This window comes from Chaetomium tenue (assembly GCF_020726465.1).
Source record: "Chaetomium tenue strain MPI-SDFR-AT-0079 chromosome Unknown F5144scaffold_2, whole genome shotgun sequence".
Taxonomy (NCBI): domain Eukaryota; kingdom Fungi; phylum Ascomycota; class Sordariomycetes; order Sordariales; family Chaetomiaceae; genus Chaetomium; species Chaetomium tenue.
This window is the reverse complement of record NW_027117330.1, coordinates 401,705-416,592: the sequence shown is the minus strand read 5'-3', so window position 1 is coordinate 416,592 and position 14,888 is coordinate 401,705. Positions and strand designations below refer to the sequence as shown.

Genomic DNA, 14,888 nt, shown 5'->3' with positions numbered 1-14,888 from the left:
TCGGCCCCTGTTGCCCCTCCTCGAGCTGAGTCTCTGCTGTATCTTGCGGCAGGCGGTAAGGATAACGCTCCCCGCCGTCTTTTTGCCGCCTTGGCCGTCGTCCAGATCGGGTTGTTGGAGTCGGTTTTCGAAATCTGCAAGCCGTTTGTTTAGGTATAAGTCCAACGGTGGTACCCACGTCTCTGTCTCGAGGTTACGGATGGGGGTAGACTTAAAGGCTCCCGCCACAATCCTCAGGCTCTTGTTCTGGGCCTTCCCGAGGGCCTTGGTGATGCCTTTCTTCACCGGTTCGCCTCCCACATCCGTGGGAATGTGGAACGACGATGCGCCATAGGCCAGCGCTGACCGGATGCACTTTGTGTACACTTCTCGCGCTTTGGCTAGACCCAGTCCCCACGTCGATGCCGCTAGCCTCGACAGGGCATCGAGCAATAAAATACAGCATCAATCCACATCGGACTGCACATTCACCATCTCGTCGAGAGTTTGGAACAAGGTGATATATACAAGTACGTCACGAACAGGCAGAAAGTGACAAAAATACACAACGAGCCGCCTCCATCCGGAATAGGTATCAAAACAAACAACAGATCCACCACCCGCCGACCGCCAGAAACCAAATACTCCTCCCAAACATACAACATCATCCGATCCCACGTAAAGCACATACCCGCCCACCGTGACCTGCTCATCCACTACTGCCAGAGCACCCCGCTGACCATTCCCTCAGCCTTCCCTCCGGCCTGAACAACCCCCACAAACTCTTTCAGCCAGCATTCCGTCGCATCCCCGGGGCTAAACACAGCCGCCACACACCCCGACTCACGCGCGCACGCGTCAAAGCAGCCTGCGATGCTATCGACGGAGTCGGTCTTCACCAGTCCCAAGGTCCCATCCCCGCCGGGGTAGTTGGCGTCGCACTGAATCCGGAATGTCTTGGGCATGGCGCCCGTCACGCTGGTGGTGTAGTTGCGGTTACCGGACCCAGGGCAAGTTGGGTTCGCCACGGGGGGCATCGAGCCGCTGCTACGCCAAACAAGTCAGCACCATCATACAACATAAAACCAGCACTTCCCCATCCGCCCTCCCCACCCATCCCCCGAACAAAGCAAACAACCAGACCAAAAGAAATAACCACTAACCTCCCCTCCCCTCCCCTTGCACCACCCCCCGCCCCCCCAAGCGCGGTCCCCACCCTTCCACTCGCCACCCCCCCCAAAATCCCCGCCAACACCACAATCACCGCCCCAGCCACCACCAACACCCAAAACACCGGCCGCTTCCACCACGCCACACTTTCTCCATCCAACAGCATGCCGTGGCGCGGATCCTCGGGGTCGCCGGGGTCGCTCCATGCCTGTCGCAGTGAGTGCACCCCCGAGGGACGGGGCAGGCCCGCGAGGGGGTGGATTAGCGGGGGTGGGGGTGGTGCGGAGGATGAGGAGGGGGGGGGTTGGGAGTGGGGGTGCGAGTGGGAGTTGGAGAGGGGGGAGAGGGGGGAGTGGTGGTGGGAGGGGTTGTTGGTGTTGTTGTTGTTGTTGTTGTTGTTGTTGGGCGGGGCGAGGATTGTGGAGGGGTGGTGGGCGTGTTGATGGTTGTGTTGGTCGTCTGGGGGGTCTTGGTGGTGTTGTTGGTGGTATTGGTGATGTGGTTGGGGGGGTGGTTGTTGGTCGGGATCGTCCTGTGGGGGCGCCAGTTCTGGGTAGCTCTTCTCGTGCTTGACCTGGTCGAAGTCGTCCCCGACCACCTCGGGATAGCTCTGGTAGGTGTCGTGGGTGGCGGGGATCAGGCCGTCGTGGTAGACCCGCGGCGGGGGCTTCTTGTTTCGTCTTCCCATGCTGTCGAGGTGTTCCAATTGGGCGGATAGATGTGTTGCGGTGGTCGCGTTCAGGGCCGCGTCGTCGGGCCGAGGGTTAGTTATCGGCACGGGTTGCCACGGCGTCAATTGGGGGAGATTGCGATTGCGATTGCAACTGCGAGTCGGGCCAGGAGGGAAAGTTAAGATGTAGTTCAGGAATGGCCATGCCTCGAGAAAGAAAAAAGAGGGGAAGGGTGTCGAGTTGCGTCCACGTTCCCAACAACTGACCGGTCCCAAGCCCGCATTCCCGGACGTGCCGTATGCGGGGGTCGAGAAGAAACAAGGCACTTCAGCACGTTTAAGTTGGTTCCTGATCCCTCGAACCCGCCAATTTCATGAAAGGGGCCACTGGCCCAGCGGCGCCAACCTGCACTGCAACCCTCACTCGTGGGCTCTCCCGCCTGGCGACCTCTGGCAGCCTCTCAACCTCTGGCGACATCACTCATGTGGGCTCGTCGGCCGGTCTGGGGTTGCAATTGCGAAAACATGCTGGCTCGTTCGGTAAAGACCCCACTGCAAGGTCGCAACGGGTGGCGCGTGGGCAGAACTCTTTGGATTTTCAGTGGACTGCAATGGCCCGCAATGGTCTGCGACGGCCTGCCACGGTCTGCTGCGCCGCGCAATTTAGACTCTCGGCCGGGGCAGACCTGCCTGATTGAGACGATCCACAGGCTGGCCGGGGTTGATGCAACGGCGCGCCTGCATTAGCGTCCTCGATCTGCAGACTTGGATCGGGTTATTCTGGTGCCTGGAGCGGGATTTTGGGGACGTGGGAGCGTGGGTGGAGGGAGATGGATGGAAACCGTGGCTTGGACGCGGAGATCCTGATCGATATTCCTGGATGCGTTTCAGTCATGACTGATTGTTTGAGGACGTACCACAAGTTAATCACGGTGTGAAACTGTGATTTGAATGGGTCAAACCCTCTTATCGCTGACCTAATGTTACTAGGTAGGTGGTTGTGCCGGATGGGATTCCGCTCGCGTTCCTCGACCTGAGTCGTCCCGTGAATTAACGGCTCCATGTTACCTAAGGAAGACAGACGGACAGTGCAGTGCCCAGGTTGGTGGGTGTGGGGTTGCGACTGAGGGAAAGAAAGGAATTGGGAAAGTTCAAAACAAGGGAAGGAACCATCAACCCTCAACAGGCCGCATTTCTAGGTAATACCTACCTAGGTAAACGTTCATTTGATTGGAGAGCCCATTATTCGTTTAACACGACGGGCTTTGGGCAGGAATGGATATTAAAAACGGGCTTCATCGAACCTTCAATGCTATAAACCTCGACTCCAAGTCTACCTGCGTAGGTGTACCGACTTGGTACAGACCTAGCAAGAAGGACAAGGTACCTGACTTCGAAGTCGGACTTCAACCTAAAACAACCCGAAATAGATACCTTAGTTATGAAACTCCAATCCCATTTTTTCAAATATCGAGACTTGCGGCACCCTTCCGAGAAAATGAAAGTGACAAATGAAATGAAGTAACAGCTTTGGCCCAACCATCGATCCTCCTCCCTAGACGTTCGACTATTGGCGATGATATAGGTCGGCCTCCGGCTAGTCTTTAGCCGGCCAGTCGGCATCCGGCGTTGCCAGTGATGGAATTGACATCCAAGAATGGAATTGACGTCCAAGACTGCTGCAGCCCTCCTCGATAATGGGGATAGGCTGGGACTGAACAGCAGCCCGGGCCCAGCCGTCGGTCCTCCTCCTTACACGTTCGACAATGATATCGCCGGGGGCAGATCTGCCTGTCTGCCCCCGGCATCCGTTAGCCGGCGAGTCGGCATCCTTCTGTGGCGTTGTGCGGCTCGTGTCGAGCTCCCGGTCGGGAGGAGAGGAGGCGTTTGACCTCCTGGGCGATTATCAGATCAACCCGGCGGCCAGCTCGTTCAAGAGCACGTTGGATGATCTTCATCACGATGAAAAAGGTATCAGCTGCTTTGTGTCTAGGACTCTAGGCGGGCATGGTTGGGCCCATTCTGAGACAATATTCACCTGATCCATGACCGCATCCGCGGTTGGATTCGACTTGTCGACATGTTCTTGCACAGATGGGTTACCCTGCATCTTTGTGCCTGAGGCTCTTGATCTGATTGATGTCTGGTTGCAAGCTCTGCTGTACGTCTGAATTGACCCGATTGCTGTCTGGTTGCAAGCTGTGCTGTACGTTTGAGGGCTGCGTTAAAGCCAGCGATGAAGACTGCAATGGCTGATAAACGCCAAGGGGAGTGCGGACCTAGAATTGATCTTGAGAAGCTGTGCGTTTGAGGGCTGCGTCAAAGCCAATGATGAAGACTGCAATGACCGATAAAAGTCAAGGGGAGTGCTGCACCCAGCTTACTTATGTAGACGAAGGGGAAGAAAAAATGAGCGTCAATTCCCCATTTGGGAAATGGAACTTACCTAGGTACCTGCCATCACGCTGTTGAGACCTCCACCGAAAGGGGATATTGGAATTTCCAATCAACACCACTTCTGCCGGCTGGCTCGGAGGCATGATGCCAGCCCTTGGACCCACCGTGTCACACCCTCCCCGGTGGTTCAGCCGCAGCATGCTGCCACACAGGGTGTGCTAAGACAACGCTGGGACATCTAGGTTCAGACGAGGCTCTCTTTACAGAGCCAATTTTACCTATCGGGAATGGAACTCTGTGCTTGACAAAAGTACCTATTCAGCCTCGAACGCAAAGTCCAAGCTGAGTCTTCGTGGTTGGGCCAAGAGGTTGGGCGCCAAGTGGCACCATACCTGGGCTTGATGCCAGTGAGGCTGCGGCTGAGGCTTTGTGCCGTGCCACGACGACGAATAGACTTCGAATTTACTGCGGGGTGTAGGCATTAAGCCCCCCCCCAGCCCACCGCCCACAAGACAAAGTGCCGTTTATGCTGGGGGGAAGGACGGGACAAGTACGCCTGCAATTGCGAGCCAGTCTCCAACCCCTGACTCCCTGGGCCCAAAGCAAAATGCTGAGCAGAGCTGACAAGCCATGGCCACCGGTCAACGCGCGGGCTCTGAGCCTCGGACATCGGCACATCCTACATTCAAATACCCCTTATTTCCACTGAGAATGCCCGGGATTCTCGATTCCCGATGCATCGCAAGCGCGGCCCTCCCCACGGTATGTAAGGTATGGTTCTGAACAGCAGCAAGTCAGAACCGCAACTCTAACCCGCAACTCAGAACCACCGGCCTACCACGCACGATGCCAATTGCTTTCGATCCCATCTCCCTAACAATCACCATGTCCGGCGCTCCCAACCCCTACGATGGCCGTTACCAGCCCGGCGACGAGCTTGGTTCCAGTCAGTTTCAGGAGAACGATGGCGGCGAGAGTTGCTGGAATGGAGAGGACGACGGCAACCCAGCCACCCAGGCCACCCCTCCGACCGCCGTCGATGAATCTTTCCAGCCGCAGCAATCCGAATTTTTCGACCTGCTACCATCGTTTGACATTCCCGAACCGGGGCTCTCGTGGACTGGCGTTGAAGCTTCATCCGACTGGGCTGATTTCGAGGTTTCGTCCAATCTCTTTGCCGACTGGGCAATCCAAAACGCTCAATCATGGGACGCGGAGCATCTGGTTGTCGTTAGTGATCAGCTGCTAGCATGGTTCACCAGCGAGGGAGAGCAGTCCACGGCTGCCACAGCCATTCCCCTTATGGTGTGGGAGGAGGAGGATGAGGCAACTCTGCTTCAGCCGCCAGCAGGGCCTATGAACGCGAGAGAGCAGTCCACGGCTGCCCCAATGGAGAACGATGAGGAAACGCTGCTGAAAAGGCTCCGGGCTGCCGGCTACGGGTATGCGGCGATCTCGGAGAAGATGCGAGAGGAGCTGGGCATCGAGGTCACGGCCAACGCCCTGGTGAAAAGGTACCAAAAGTTGCCCAAGACCTGCGAGAATGTGAGTGACCTCCCGTAAACTTGTATATTCGGACCGGTTGATGGCATGCTGATGCAAGCACCGGACCATAGGTTGTGGCCAACGCAATCACCAACATCATGCCCCAGATCATGGAGCAGATCTACGTGGAGTTGCCTTACATGGACGACGGCACTCTTTCGGAAGAGGAGAAGCAGATTGTGGATCGGATGTTGCAAGACCTGCCCCAGATTCTCCCCAACTGCGTCCGGGGCAGTCTGTCCCGCAAGCGCAGGACCATGCAACCTTCGCCGTCGTTGTGATCCACCCAAGGGTGGCGCTAGGTCCATCTCTCCCGTCCCCGGACCATTTCATATTGCCTGGCGTTGTAGAAAAGGGGCTGTATGTCATTAATCTTCAACATATTTTCACTGTTTATTGGCTTTCATCCTTTGGAACTCAGCGGGGGGATCAATGTGTTGGTAAATTTCATAAGTCGTTCTTTTCAAATCAAAGTTGAGGGAACGGAAACGCATCGATCGATTCAAAACCTACCTACATTGCGAATTTATTTTTATTACTTAAACCCAAAGATCGCAGAATTGTTTACCATCGTATGTCTATTCCCCACTAACCTAACGCAATTCCCTAGAGACATCAGCAGAGCCGGTCTTCTAGGCGCCGGCGGACTTGGCGAGGTACTCCTCGTGCAGTTTTTTCTGCCTCTCCCACTCCTTCTTCAGCTTCTTGACCTGGCTCTTGGGCACCTCGCTGCCATCCGCAAGCTTGGTCGGAAGGCCATCAGCGTCCCACTCCTGGTACTTGGCGTCGGCCTTGAACATGTCTTTGTGAGACAGCTTGGCCTTGGCCCACTTTTCTTCCTCCGCCTTCTCCCTCGCCTTGCGTGCTGTAGGTTTCAAAAATGTCAGTGATCGATAGGTATTTTGCAATATAAGAACAGGACCTACCCTCTTCCTTTTGTCTGGCCTTTTCCGCTAGCAACGCCGCTTTTTCATCCCGCGCAGCAATGAGCTTGGACGCAGGAACGAACTTGATCAAACTCGGCTTGTCGGTTTGGTCATCGAGCTGGACGCCGAGGTCGGTGAGGTCATAGTCGCGGATACGGTCGCTGAGGGTAAGCACGGCCTGTTTGCTTGGGGACTCAAGGGTCGAGACAACCGCCCGCAACTCGTCTCGCAGACTCGAGGTTGCCCTGAGGTAGGGCATCGCCAATTTCTCCACGTCACGCTCCCCAGTTTTCTCTAGCTCGGCAAATTCGGCTTCTGGCGCTTGCTGTTGGAGGAGATTTTGGATTGAGGTGTTGGTGAGCTGCAGACGCTCGACGTCCGCCTTCACCTTGGCATACACTTCCGCATACGGCTTCATAGCTACCTTGGGTTCGAGGTTGGCAGCCGCCGCCGCGCTGGCAGAGGCCCACCCGAGGCCGTTATACGGAGGCTGCGCGCTGGCGTCCAGGCCAAGAATGCCGACAATTTTGGTTACCCACTTCGCAACGGCTTCGACAGCCTGCAGGTTGGGTTGGGCGGACTTGTCGTTCATGTAAATATTTGCGTTCTTGACCAGCCGGAGGATCACCTGCATTGCGCCGGGGGTATCAAAGGAGTTGCGCAGCGCCGAATCGAGATCCTTCTTAGCTTGCTCCAGCTCCTCGGTCAGACGTGTGCCCTCCTCCAGAGACAGGCCCTTGATCCCGTCCGCCGTTGACCCAGCTTCGGCTAGCTTCGCCTTGACATTGGTGAAGAAGTTCTGTCTTTGTTAGCAACACTCAAGTGTCGGATGATTTGGGGCACCCACATCGATCGTGCTCTCCCAGCTGTCCGCCTGTTTCCGCATGTCCCCAGAGATTTCGACCCCGTCGTTCCAGCGGCCCATGAGAAATACGATGCGCATGTTGCGGGCAGTGTAGGTCGTCGCTAGAGCGTCTTGGATGGTCTGGAAGTTTTTCAAGCTTTTGGACATCTTGCTCCCTGCGATTGAAAGGTGGCCCATATGCTGTGGCGCGTTAGTGGCTATTCACGGCGCCCAAGTTTCTAAGTTTCAAAATACCAAAAAGTAGTTGACCCAAGAGTGCTCGCCCCTTTCGCACTGGTGAAAGTAGGCCTCGCTTTGAGCCAGCTCATTGTCGTGATGAGGAAACGCTAAATCGATGCCGCCAGAGTGGATATCCATCTGTTCACCGAGCTTGTCCGAGGCCATGACGGAGCATTCGATATGCCAGCCAGGGCGACCGGCGCCCCAGGGACTGGGCCAGTACGGCTCACCAGGTTTCGACTTCTTCCACCTACAACCACCGCTGGTCAGTGCCAACCTCATAACTAATGCAAGGGGGGTACACCCACAAGGCAAAGTCGCCAGACCGCTTCTTCCCCTCCAGGCTCTTGGACAGCGACCCCTCTCCCTCCTCCTGCAGCGCCTTGTCGTTCTTGCTCTCGGGTCGCAGCCGGGCGTATGTGTTACCGACCTGCTCAAATGCCGCGATATCGAAGTACACGGAGCCGTTGGCCTCGTACGCAAACCCCTTGGCGATGATCTGCTCGACAAACGACACGATCTGCGGGACGTACTCGGTTACTCGTGTTACCGCGTCCGGGGGCAGGACATTGAGGGCCTCCATATCATCGCTGAATGCCTTCTCCATGGCCTGTGTGAGATCGGTGAACATGGTCTGGTCGCTAGTGTCGATTGTTTCCTTGTACAAGGAATCTAGGTACGGAAGTAGGACCTCTTCGGCGCCATCAAACCCGGAACTATCCTTGAGGGACTTCGCGGCAGAGTCCATATTGCCGAGATGCATCTTCACCTTGGCTTCCACATCGCCGGGCTTGCCCTCCCCTGACAAGGGACCGCCTGCCAACACATGGCCGTAAGCGGCCTCTTTCCGTTCCGGGTAATTGTGCTCGTCCACGGCTGACTGCCCCGCTCCGGCTAGGAGAGGGAGGTTGCTCTCAGCGTAAGCCTGGAATGCTTTAAACGCGAGCTCCCTAATGTGGCTGGGGGAGTAGGGCTTTTCTTTTTCGAGCTCGAGCAGTCGCTTCCTCCTGGCTTTGATAATGATCTACAGAACACAGCGTTAGGAACCGACCAGGGGCTAAACTCCGGGTGCTTAAACCAACCTTGTCATCCACATCTGTGTAGTTCATCTGTGACGAGGTCAGTGATCCCTTGTGCTTTCGAACATGCAACGAGACGAGAGTCATGGGCAACACTCACAACGAAGTTGACGTTGAAGCCAAAGTGATGGATAAGGATACGGCGGATGATGTCGGTTGAAACATAGTTGCGGGCATGTCCGAGATGGCTCAAGTCGTATGTAGTCGGACCGCAAGCATACCAGGAGACCTTGCCCTCCTCCCTGGGCACAAAAGGCACCGGCGAGCCGGGTTTTAGCGAGTTGTGAACTGTGATGGACGCCATTGAAAATGCCTTCAGGAACCGAGTCTTGGTGTAAACTGGTCTGAACGAAGAGAAAAAAGGTCGAATCTTAGTGAGGGAGCGCATTCAGCTGTTGGCAGGGGTCGGGGAGCGACTGAGGCGACCTATTAAAAGGTCAGCGTGGCAGTTTTGATGAGTCAAAATCGAGGGTTGGTTCCAAAGTGTGGAGGAGCGGGGCACTGCAAGGCCGGTTCCACTGCCGATGGCGTGCGCAAGCCATTGCTGGCACGGGCCACATCGCTCTAGAACATCGGAGTCGTACAAAGGCGCAGCAAGAATGGTTTCGGTCCAGCCAGTGATGAGAAAACAGCCAACCATTAATTACTCTGTCATGACTCCATATTTGACGTCGACATGTTTTTTTTTTTTTTTTTTTTTTTTTTTTAGGATTGTTAGGCTATACACATTGACTCATTATGCTCCATCTAGCCAGCGTCAAACTGTCAGTTGATTTCGAACCTCTTCTAACGAGTGGTTTGACCCGGAATCACTTCGATCGACTCATGGCCTTTTTGATGACACTCTCCGCCAGGTCAACGTCAGCATGAATGAATTCCAATCCGAAGCGGCGGCACACAATCTCCACATTGACTCTTTTCGTGTAGTCTCGATGACAAGCCACGATCGCCTTGCCGGACCGCGCCCACAAGCCTAGTTCCAACAAACTTATCGGTGCGTCTGTCTCCGGGCCAAAAAACATAATCACAACATCAGCGAGCTCCTGCATGTCCAACTCCCACTCCACTTGCGCCGAGATCTGCTCGTGTCCCCATGTGTGGTCCCAATCGAGTCGTAGCGGGTTAAGGACGGTGATGGGCAGGTGAGACACGGCTTCGATGACGGCCTGGCGCCAGTCCAGGTTGGATGACTTGGTCGTCGTGCCCGCGAGAAAGACTGACAACTCGCCGGCGATGGGGGAGCGAGAGGGCGCCTGGATTATTTGCACTTTTTGAAGCTGTGAGACAACCATTATGGGCAGCGATATGGTTCAACAATGGGAGGGGTCGAGGTTGCTTTGTCGCGGATCCGACATGGGAGGGGCCAGTAAGGGTTAGGGTGTTGAGATTACCACATTACCCGCTGCTCCATTGGGCCAGCCTGACGATGCGACCGCGTCTCGCGTTTTTGTGGGTTCATGCATATTTTGACGACAACGTGCCTCCTTCCTAGCGCCACAAGAGGCGGTGTTTCTCAAGTCTGCCGCCTGTAATAGGTACCACAGAAGTGCTCGTCATGTCCGGGGGAACTGAATTCCACCTCAATCCAGCTGCAACGCAACCAACAGCCCCAACAGCCCCAACAGCACCACCCAAACGTTCCATTGAAGAAACGCAACAACATGTGGGTCCAAGCGGCTTGTCTCAGGCACAGCAGCAGAATAATAATGCTTCTGACTCGGCGGCATCGAGCCAGCCCCGGCCTCGTCCGGTATTCAAAATGAGACGGACCGGCCACAACGGTCCCTTCCCGTTCTCGGGCCGTTCCGTTGTTACTGTTCCGCCGGATGGGAACCACGCCACACCCTCTCCTTCCGTCCCATCGTTGTGGAGCCCAGCCCCCTTTACGGCCCATGATGCTCGCCCTTCTTCTGGCCTCGCGACGGGCATGCGAAGCCAGAAGGAGCGAAAACCCATTCCAACTACCATCATCACCTTCGGTCATTCCGAACACCACACAGTTTCTGGTGACGGCGGAAATCAGGAGTCACCAAACACACAACCACAATCAAACCCTGTGATTGGCCTTGATAAAATCCGAGTATGTCACTCTAGCCAATCCTATTCGACTAACGACTTCTCCTCCTTCCTTCCGGGAACCTACCTGGTGTGTTTAGGTCGGCGCCTGACTTACCGAATTAAATGCAGAGTGCCCACGATTCATCTGAATCACATATCGATCCACCCAGAACGGGCTTTCGCGAATCAATGACTGGTGCCCAGATTCCAATTTACACGACGAGAACAACGGGAACTCCGAAACCGTCGATGCCTCCCGACGTCCAGAAAGTGTTCGATTCAGCACTAGACGATCGTCTGTACAAAACTTGGATAGGTACGCTGTCGCAACTCGGGTCGAAGGCTAGCAACCTCGGCATTTTCTGACCTATTCTGGTAGACGAATTTGGAGATAAGATACCCACCGCCGGCGCTCTGCTTCCCGTTGGGTATAAGTTGTCCGACGATCCCGCCTTCCCTTGGGTGTGTCCGGTCAGGTCATGTGAGAAGATGCTCTCTAGTCTAAACGGCTTAGGGAGACACTTTTGTGTCAGTGAGCCCGCCGTTTTCGTTCACAGTTGACCACCTGGCACAATATTGATAGTAGCACCACGTAGAACACCCACCGTGCCACTCGCTTCAACGACAACGAAGACGGCACTCTCACTGACCTAGGAACCTACGCCAGTCCCGAATACGGAAATGGAAGGAGCTCAGGAGGGTTTTCTAAGCCCCCCTTAATTGTGTCTAAGAAAACGATGAGTCTAGCGGAGGCACCAATGGTGTCACCCACACTTCACTACGCAGTCAATCCGACCCCGAAACCGACAATCCCTCAAAGAGGTGGCCCGCGCCGCTTTTCGTCAAGCGTGCCAAAACCAATCTCCGTGGACAGCGACTCAACGTCGACTGACGACGACGAGTCAACCATCCCTAGCAAAACTAGCGGGCCCGGTGAAAGCCGGCGACTCGACATGGCAAACCCTGACCGCCCATACCACATGTGGCGCGGTAAGCGATTGCAACTACTTCTCCCTAGCCGTTTTCCTCCCTCTGACCATGACGGCAGATGAATCCGGTACCCTCATCTCGTTAAAGAACGTCTTGATACCAGATGGATATAAACATGACACAACCATATCAGATCGTCCTTGGATTTGTCCTGTTCGGAGCTGTCGCCGTCTGTTCAAGGCGCCCGTCGATTTTGGGAACCATTTCAGGGGTCATCACCGCGGCTCCCGGCTGAATGACAATCTCGACGGGACCTTTTCCGTCATAGAGAAAACTGACAGTACTGCACCGGCCATAGTTGTTTCTCGGGGTGTTTTGGAGATCGAACGTATCGCCGAGCCTCTGCGGCCTGTCTATCCACGAGGCATGGCCGCTAAGAGCATTCTTTGGGTCAAGGCGACCGAGCCTGACCCTAGCCCGAATTCTAGCCTGACAAAGTCTGGTGTGGATTCTGAGATCGCGGACGTCGATGCCGACGTTGCCCTGGAACTCGCAGCGGATGGTCGCTCATACCAGGAATGGTGGGGTAAGTGACTGCTCTGCTCTCACTGTGGCTGAAGTACTCACGCTTTTTCTGTTCGTAGATGAATCGGGACAGCTAGTTAACATGGCCGGCGCTCTGGTACCAGAGGGTTATGAGCTGGATGACACCTTCCCCGACCGCCCGTGGGTTTGTCCCGTCAGGTCGTGTCGATCGGCCTGTAAATTCCGCAAGAGTCTGGGGTACCATTTCATGGTGAGTTCCGTGCTATTCAGGTGCTGCACGAGACTGAACCTGACAACGGTCACCCTCTCTTAGACCATCCACAAGTCTAGCTCCCTAAACGACAACGGCGATGGCACCTTTTCCGTCGTGGGCTCACACAACGACACCACCCCACGCGTTGTCTCCAAGGAACCCATCGATCCAAATGAAATGCCCCGTCCACCACCTCGTTTACCTCCCTACCTTCTTGACTCTCGCGTGGCAGACCCACAAAAAGACCCTACCACAGCGCTCCGAGCCGAATCAGCCGGCACCAGCAAGGACGATTCGGGTGTCGCCCCCAAGATTCTCCCCGGAAGCGCTGCAGGCCGTCTCTGGGATCACATCCGCTCGTTTGTTCCCGAGCTCTCGCACTCCGATGGCGAAGTACCCGAAGTCGCGATGCTCGTTGGCCTTCCAAAGCTCCGGGATCTCAACATCATACCCGGGACGCTGCTTTCCGACCTCAACCGAAAGCAAATCACGGCCTTGCCCATCCAGCTTGTGGGCGAGCAGAATCCCAAAGCCTGCAGTGAATGCCGCCGACATAACGGGCCGTTTGACTGCTGTGTCAGCCTTTCGGGAGAGGCTGCGCAGCGTTTGTACCCATGGCTGGGTACCAGCTCGCGGGCGTGCGCGAGTTGCATCGCTCGCAAAAACTCGTCTGCTTGTAGCCTCAGGAAGCTGGGGTCAGCCTGGGAATGGTCGTCAAGGCATGGCCTGCAGGATAATATCAACGAAAGTGTTGTTGATGCTGGTTGGGGTAATGACCTTGCCGGGCGAAGGCGATCCACGCGGCTGTTTCTAGCGAATGCCGATGGTGGTGAGGATGGGGAGGATGAAGATTCAGATGACGAGCCGCATCCCCCTAAGCCGAAGCCGAAGCGTGCGCGGTTGGTAACCTTAAAGGTAACTCGGTCCGCCGCGAATGGCCGGGCGGTCAAGGAGCCCCGCGCAGGTGCCTGGGAAGGAAACGGCGCTACTGAGAAGGTATTGCACATGGAGGACTGGGAGATGGAAGAGGGTCGCGTCAACACAGCGGGCGAGGGTATGTCATTATTGGTTTCGCCGCCATCATCACCTTCCAGACTACTAACGACTTTTTTTTTTAGCGTTGGCATTCTCTTCGACGTATCTCACCGCCAACCAGTCAGTCCAGGTGTCGCAAAACATCAACTTTCAAGCCATCACCGTCACCTCGGGTCAAGTACACCGGTTCCCGGCCGATGAAACGAGGACGCGTATGTGCACGCTGGCCAGCGGGAAGCTCAGGGTGCAGGTAGGCGGCGACGAATTCGTCGTTGGGTCGCAGGGCATCTTCAAGATTACGCCGGGTACGGTATGTACGGTGACAAATCGGTGTTATGTGGATCTTGTCCTGCATGTCACATCGCTGCGTGGGGGGGTGTAGGAGTGAACGACGGCGGGCCGCTGCATCAAGAGCCGGGGAATTCGTTCTTTGGGAGGGCTCCCCATGATACTTTCTCTGGATTAATGGCAGGGCCGTGGGTTATGGGGATGAACCTTGCTTGAGCGAGCATTCATGGGTATACTGTAATATGTTTGACGTTGGCTAGGTCTACTTGCCATTCATGGCTAAGGCAGCTGGAAAGGTATCATGGACACTCAATTATTAATACAATTTTACCTATCCCACAAACGAGCGAGCGATCATGTTTATGCCTGATGTGAGACAATTCCTCACCCACGTCAACCATCTTGAACGAAAGCTTAGCGTGCATTTCTCCGTGACTGCTAACCTCTCACTGGTATTATTTCACATTCCTCGGGCAACTTATGAGGAGGGAAGGGAGCTCCCGAGTATACAAGAAGCTGCTTTGTCCAGTGCTAGTTCAAAACTATATATATGGTCTGTTCGATGCCTAATGGGAAAAGAAAAAGGCAAGAGAACTAATCTCTTTGAATAACTGAATAACCGAGTACGTGTATTTAGGGAAGGCCAAGAAGGCCGACTTGAGCTGTCACCCAGCATCCAAGAGACACTGTATCACACTCTCTCGTCCGAGGTCAGTTTCCGAACGCTCGACCAAAGAATCCACCGCAACAAGGACAAGATTTCGAGCACTGTCCTTTGCAACGCCACGCCATTGGCCGCCAGCTGTTTCCTTGCTCTAAGTAAATTTCACTCATTCACTCCCGAGTCAAGTCAAAACGGCCAGCCCTGCCCTCTTCCTGGCTCCCCCCATCCCCTTTGCTCCAGTTGCAGTCAGCACCATCAAGTTTC

The 14,888-nt window shown here is 55.3% G+C and overlaps 6 protein-coding genes across 6 annotated transcripts; 3 read left to right on the top strand and 3 right to left on the bottom strand.

The window, feature by feature from the left end:
- Window positions 1–615: 615 nt before the first annotated feature.
- F5144DRAFT_88786 (uncharacterized protein) lies at window positions 616–2,015 on the bottom strand. The gene is made up of 2 exons (XM_066793526.1): window positions 1,143–2,015; window positions 616–1,026 (listed from the first exon to the last, which is right to left on the bottom strand). The coding sequence occupies exons 1-2, from the start codon at window positions 1,835–1,837 to the stop codon at window positions 696–698; spliced, it is 1,026 nt and encodes a 341-aa protein (XP_066645805.1). The 5' UTR covers window positions 1,838–2,015; the 3' UTR covers window positions 616–695.
- A 2,693-nt stretch (window positions 2,016–4,708) lies between these two features.
- On the top strand, window positions 4,709–6,281 carry F5144DRAFT_88882 (uncharacterized protein). Its single transcript, XM_066793527.1, has 3 exons — window positions 4,709–4,978; window positions 5,041–5,761; window positions 5,833–6,281. The coding sequence occupies exons 2-3, from the start codon at window positions 5,063–5,065 to the stop codon at window positions 6,040–6,042; spliced, it is 909 nt and encodes a 302-aa protein (XP_066645804.1). The 5' UTR covers window positions 4,709–4,978; window positions 5,041–5,062; the 3' UTR covers window positions 6,043–6,281.
- A 7-nt stretch (window positions 6,282–6,288) lies between these two features.
- On the bottom strand, window positions 6,289–9,328 carry F5144DRAFT_559773 (tRNA synthetases class I (C) catalytic domain-containing protein). The gene is made up of 7 exons (XM_066788167.1): window positions 8,951–9,328; window positions 8,854–8,880; window positions 8,080–8,795; window positions 7,787–8,021; window positions 7,535–7,732; window positions 6,688–7,486; window positions 6,289–6,626 (listed from the first exon to the last, which is right to left on the bottom strand). Exons 1-7 carry the CDS (start codon window positions 9,236–9,238, stop codon window positions 6,394–6,396), a joined length of 2,496 nt encoding a protein of 831 aa, XP_066645803.1. The 5' UTR covers window positions 9,239–9,328; the 3' UTR covers window positions 6,289–6,393.
- A 313-nt stretch (window positions 9,329–9,641) lies between these two features.
- On the bottom strand, window positions 9,642–10,274 carry F5144DRAFT_88739 (uncharacterized protein). The gene has a single exon (XM_066793523.1). The coding sequence runs from the start codon at window positions 10,140–10,142 to the stop codon at window positions 9,660–9,662; it is 483 nt and encodes a 160-aa protein (XP_066645802.1). The 5' UTR covers window positions 10,143–10,274; the 3' UTR covers window positions 9,642–9,659.
- Window positions 10,275–11,000: 726 nt separating this feature from the next.
- On the top strand, window positions 11,001–11,596 carry F5144DRAFT_88771 (uncharacterized protein). The gene is made up of 2 exons (XM_066793525.1): window positions 11,001–11,224; window positions 11,288–11,596. The coding sequence occupies exons 1-2, from the start codon at window positions 11,032–11,034 to the stop codon at window positions 11,467–11,469; spliced, it is 375 nt and encodes a 124-aa protein (XP_066645801.1). The 5' UTR covers window positions 11,001–11,031; the 3' UTR covers window positions 11,470–11,596.
- F5144DRAFT_88768 (uncharacterized protein) lies at window positions 11,294–14,300 on the top strand. Its single transcript, XM_066793524.1, has 6 exons — window positions 11,294–11,440; window positions 11,505–11,898; window positions 11,957–12,424; window positions 12,483–12,634; window positions 12,698–13,691; window positions 13,756–14,300. Exons 2-6 carry the CDS (start codon window positions 11,646–11,648, stop codon window positions 14,052–14,054), a joined length of 2,166 nt encoding a protein of 721 aa, XP_066645800.1. The 5' UTR covers window positions 11,294–11,440; window positions 11,505–11,645; the 3' UTR covers window positions 14,055–14,300.
- The last annotated feature ends 588 nt before the right edge of the window (window positions 14,301–14,888 follow it).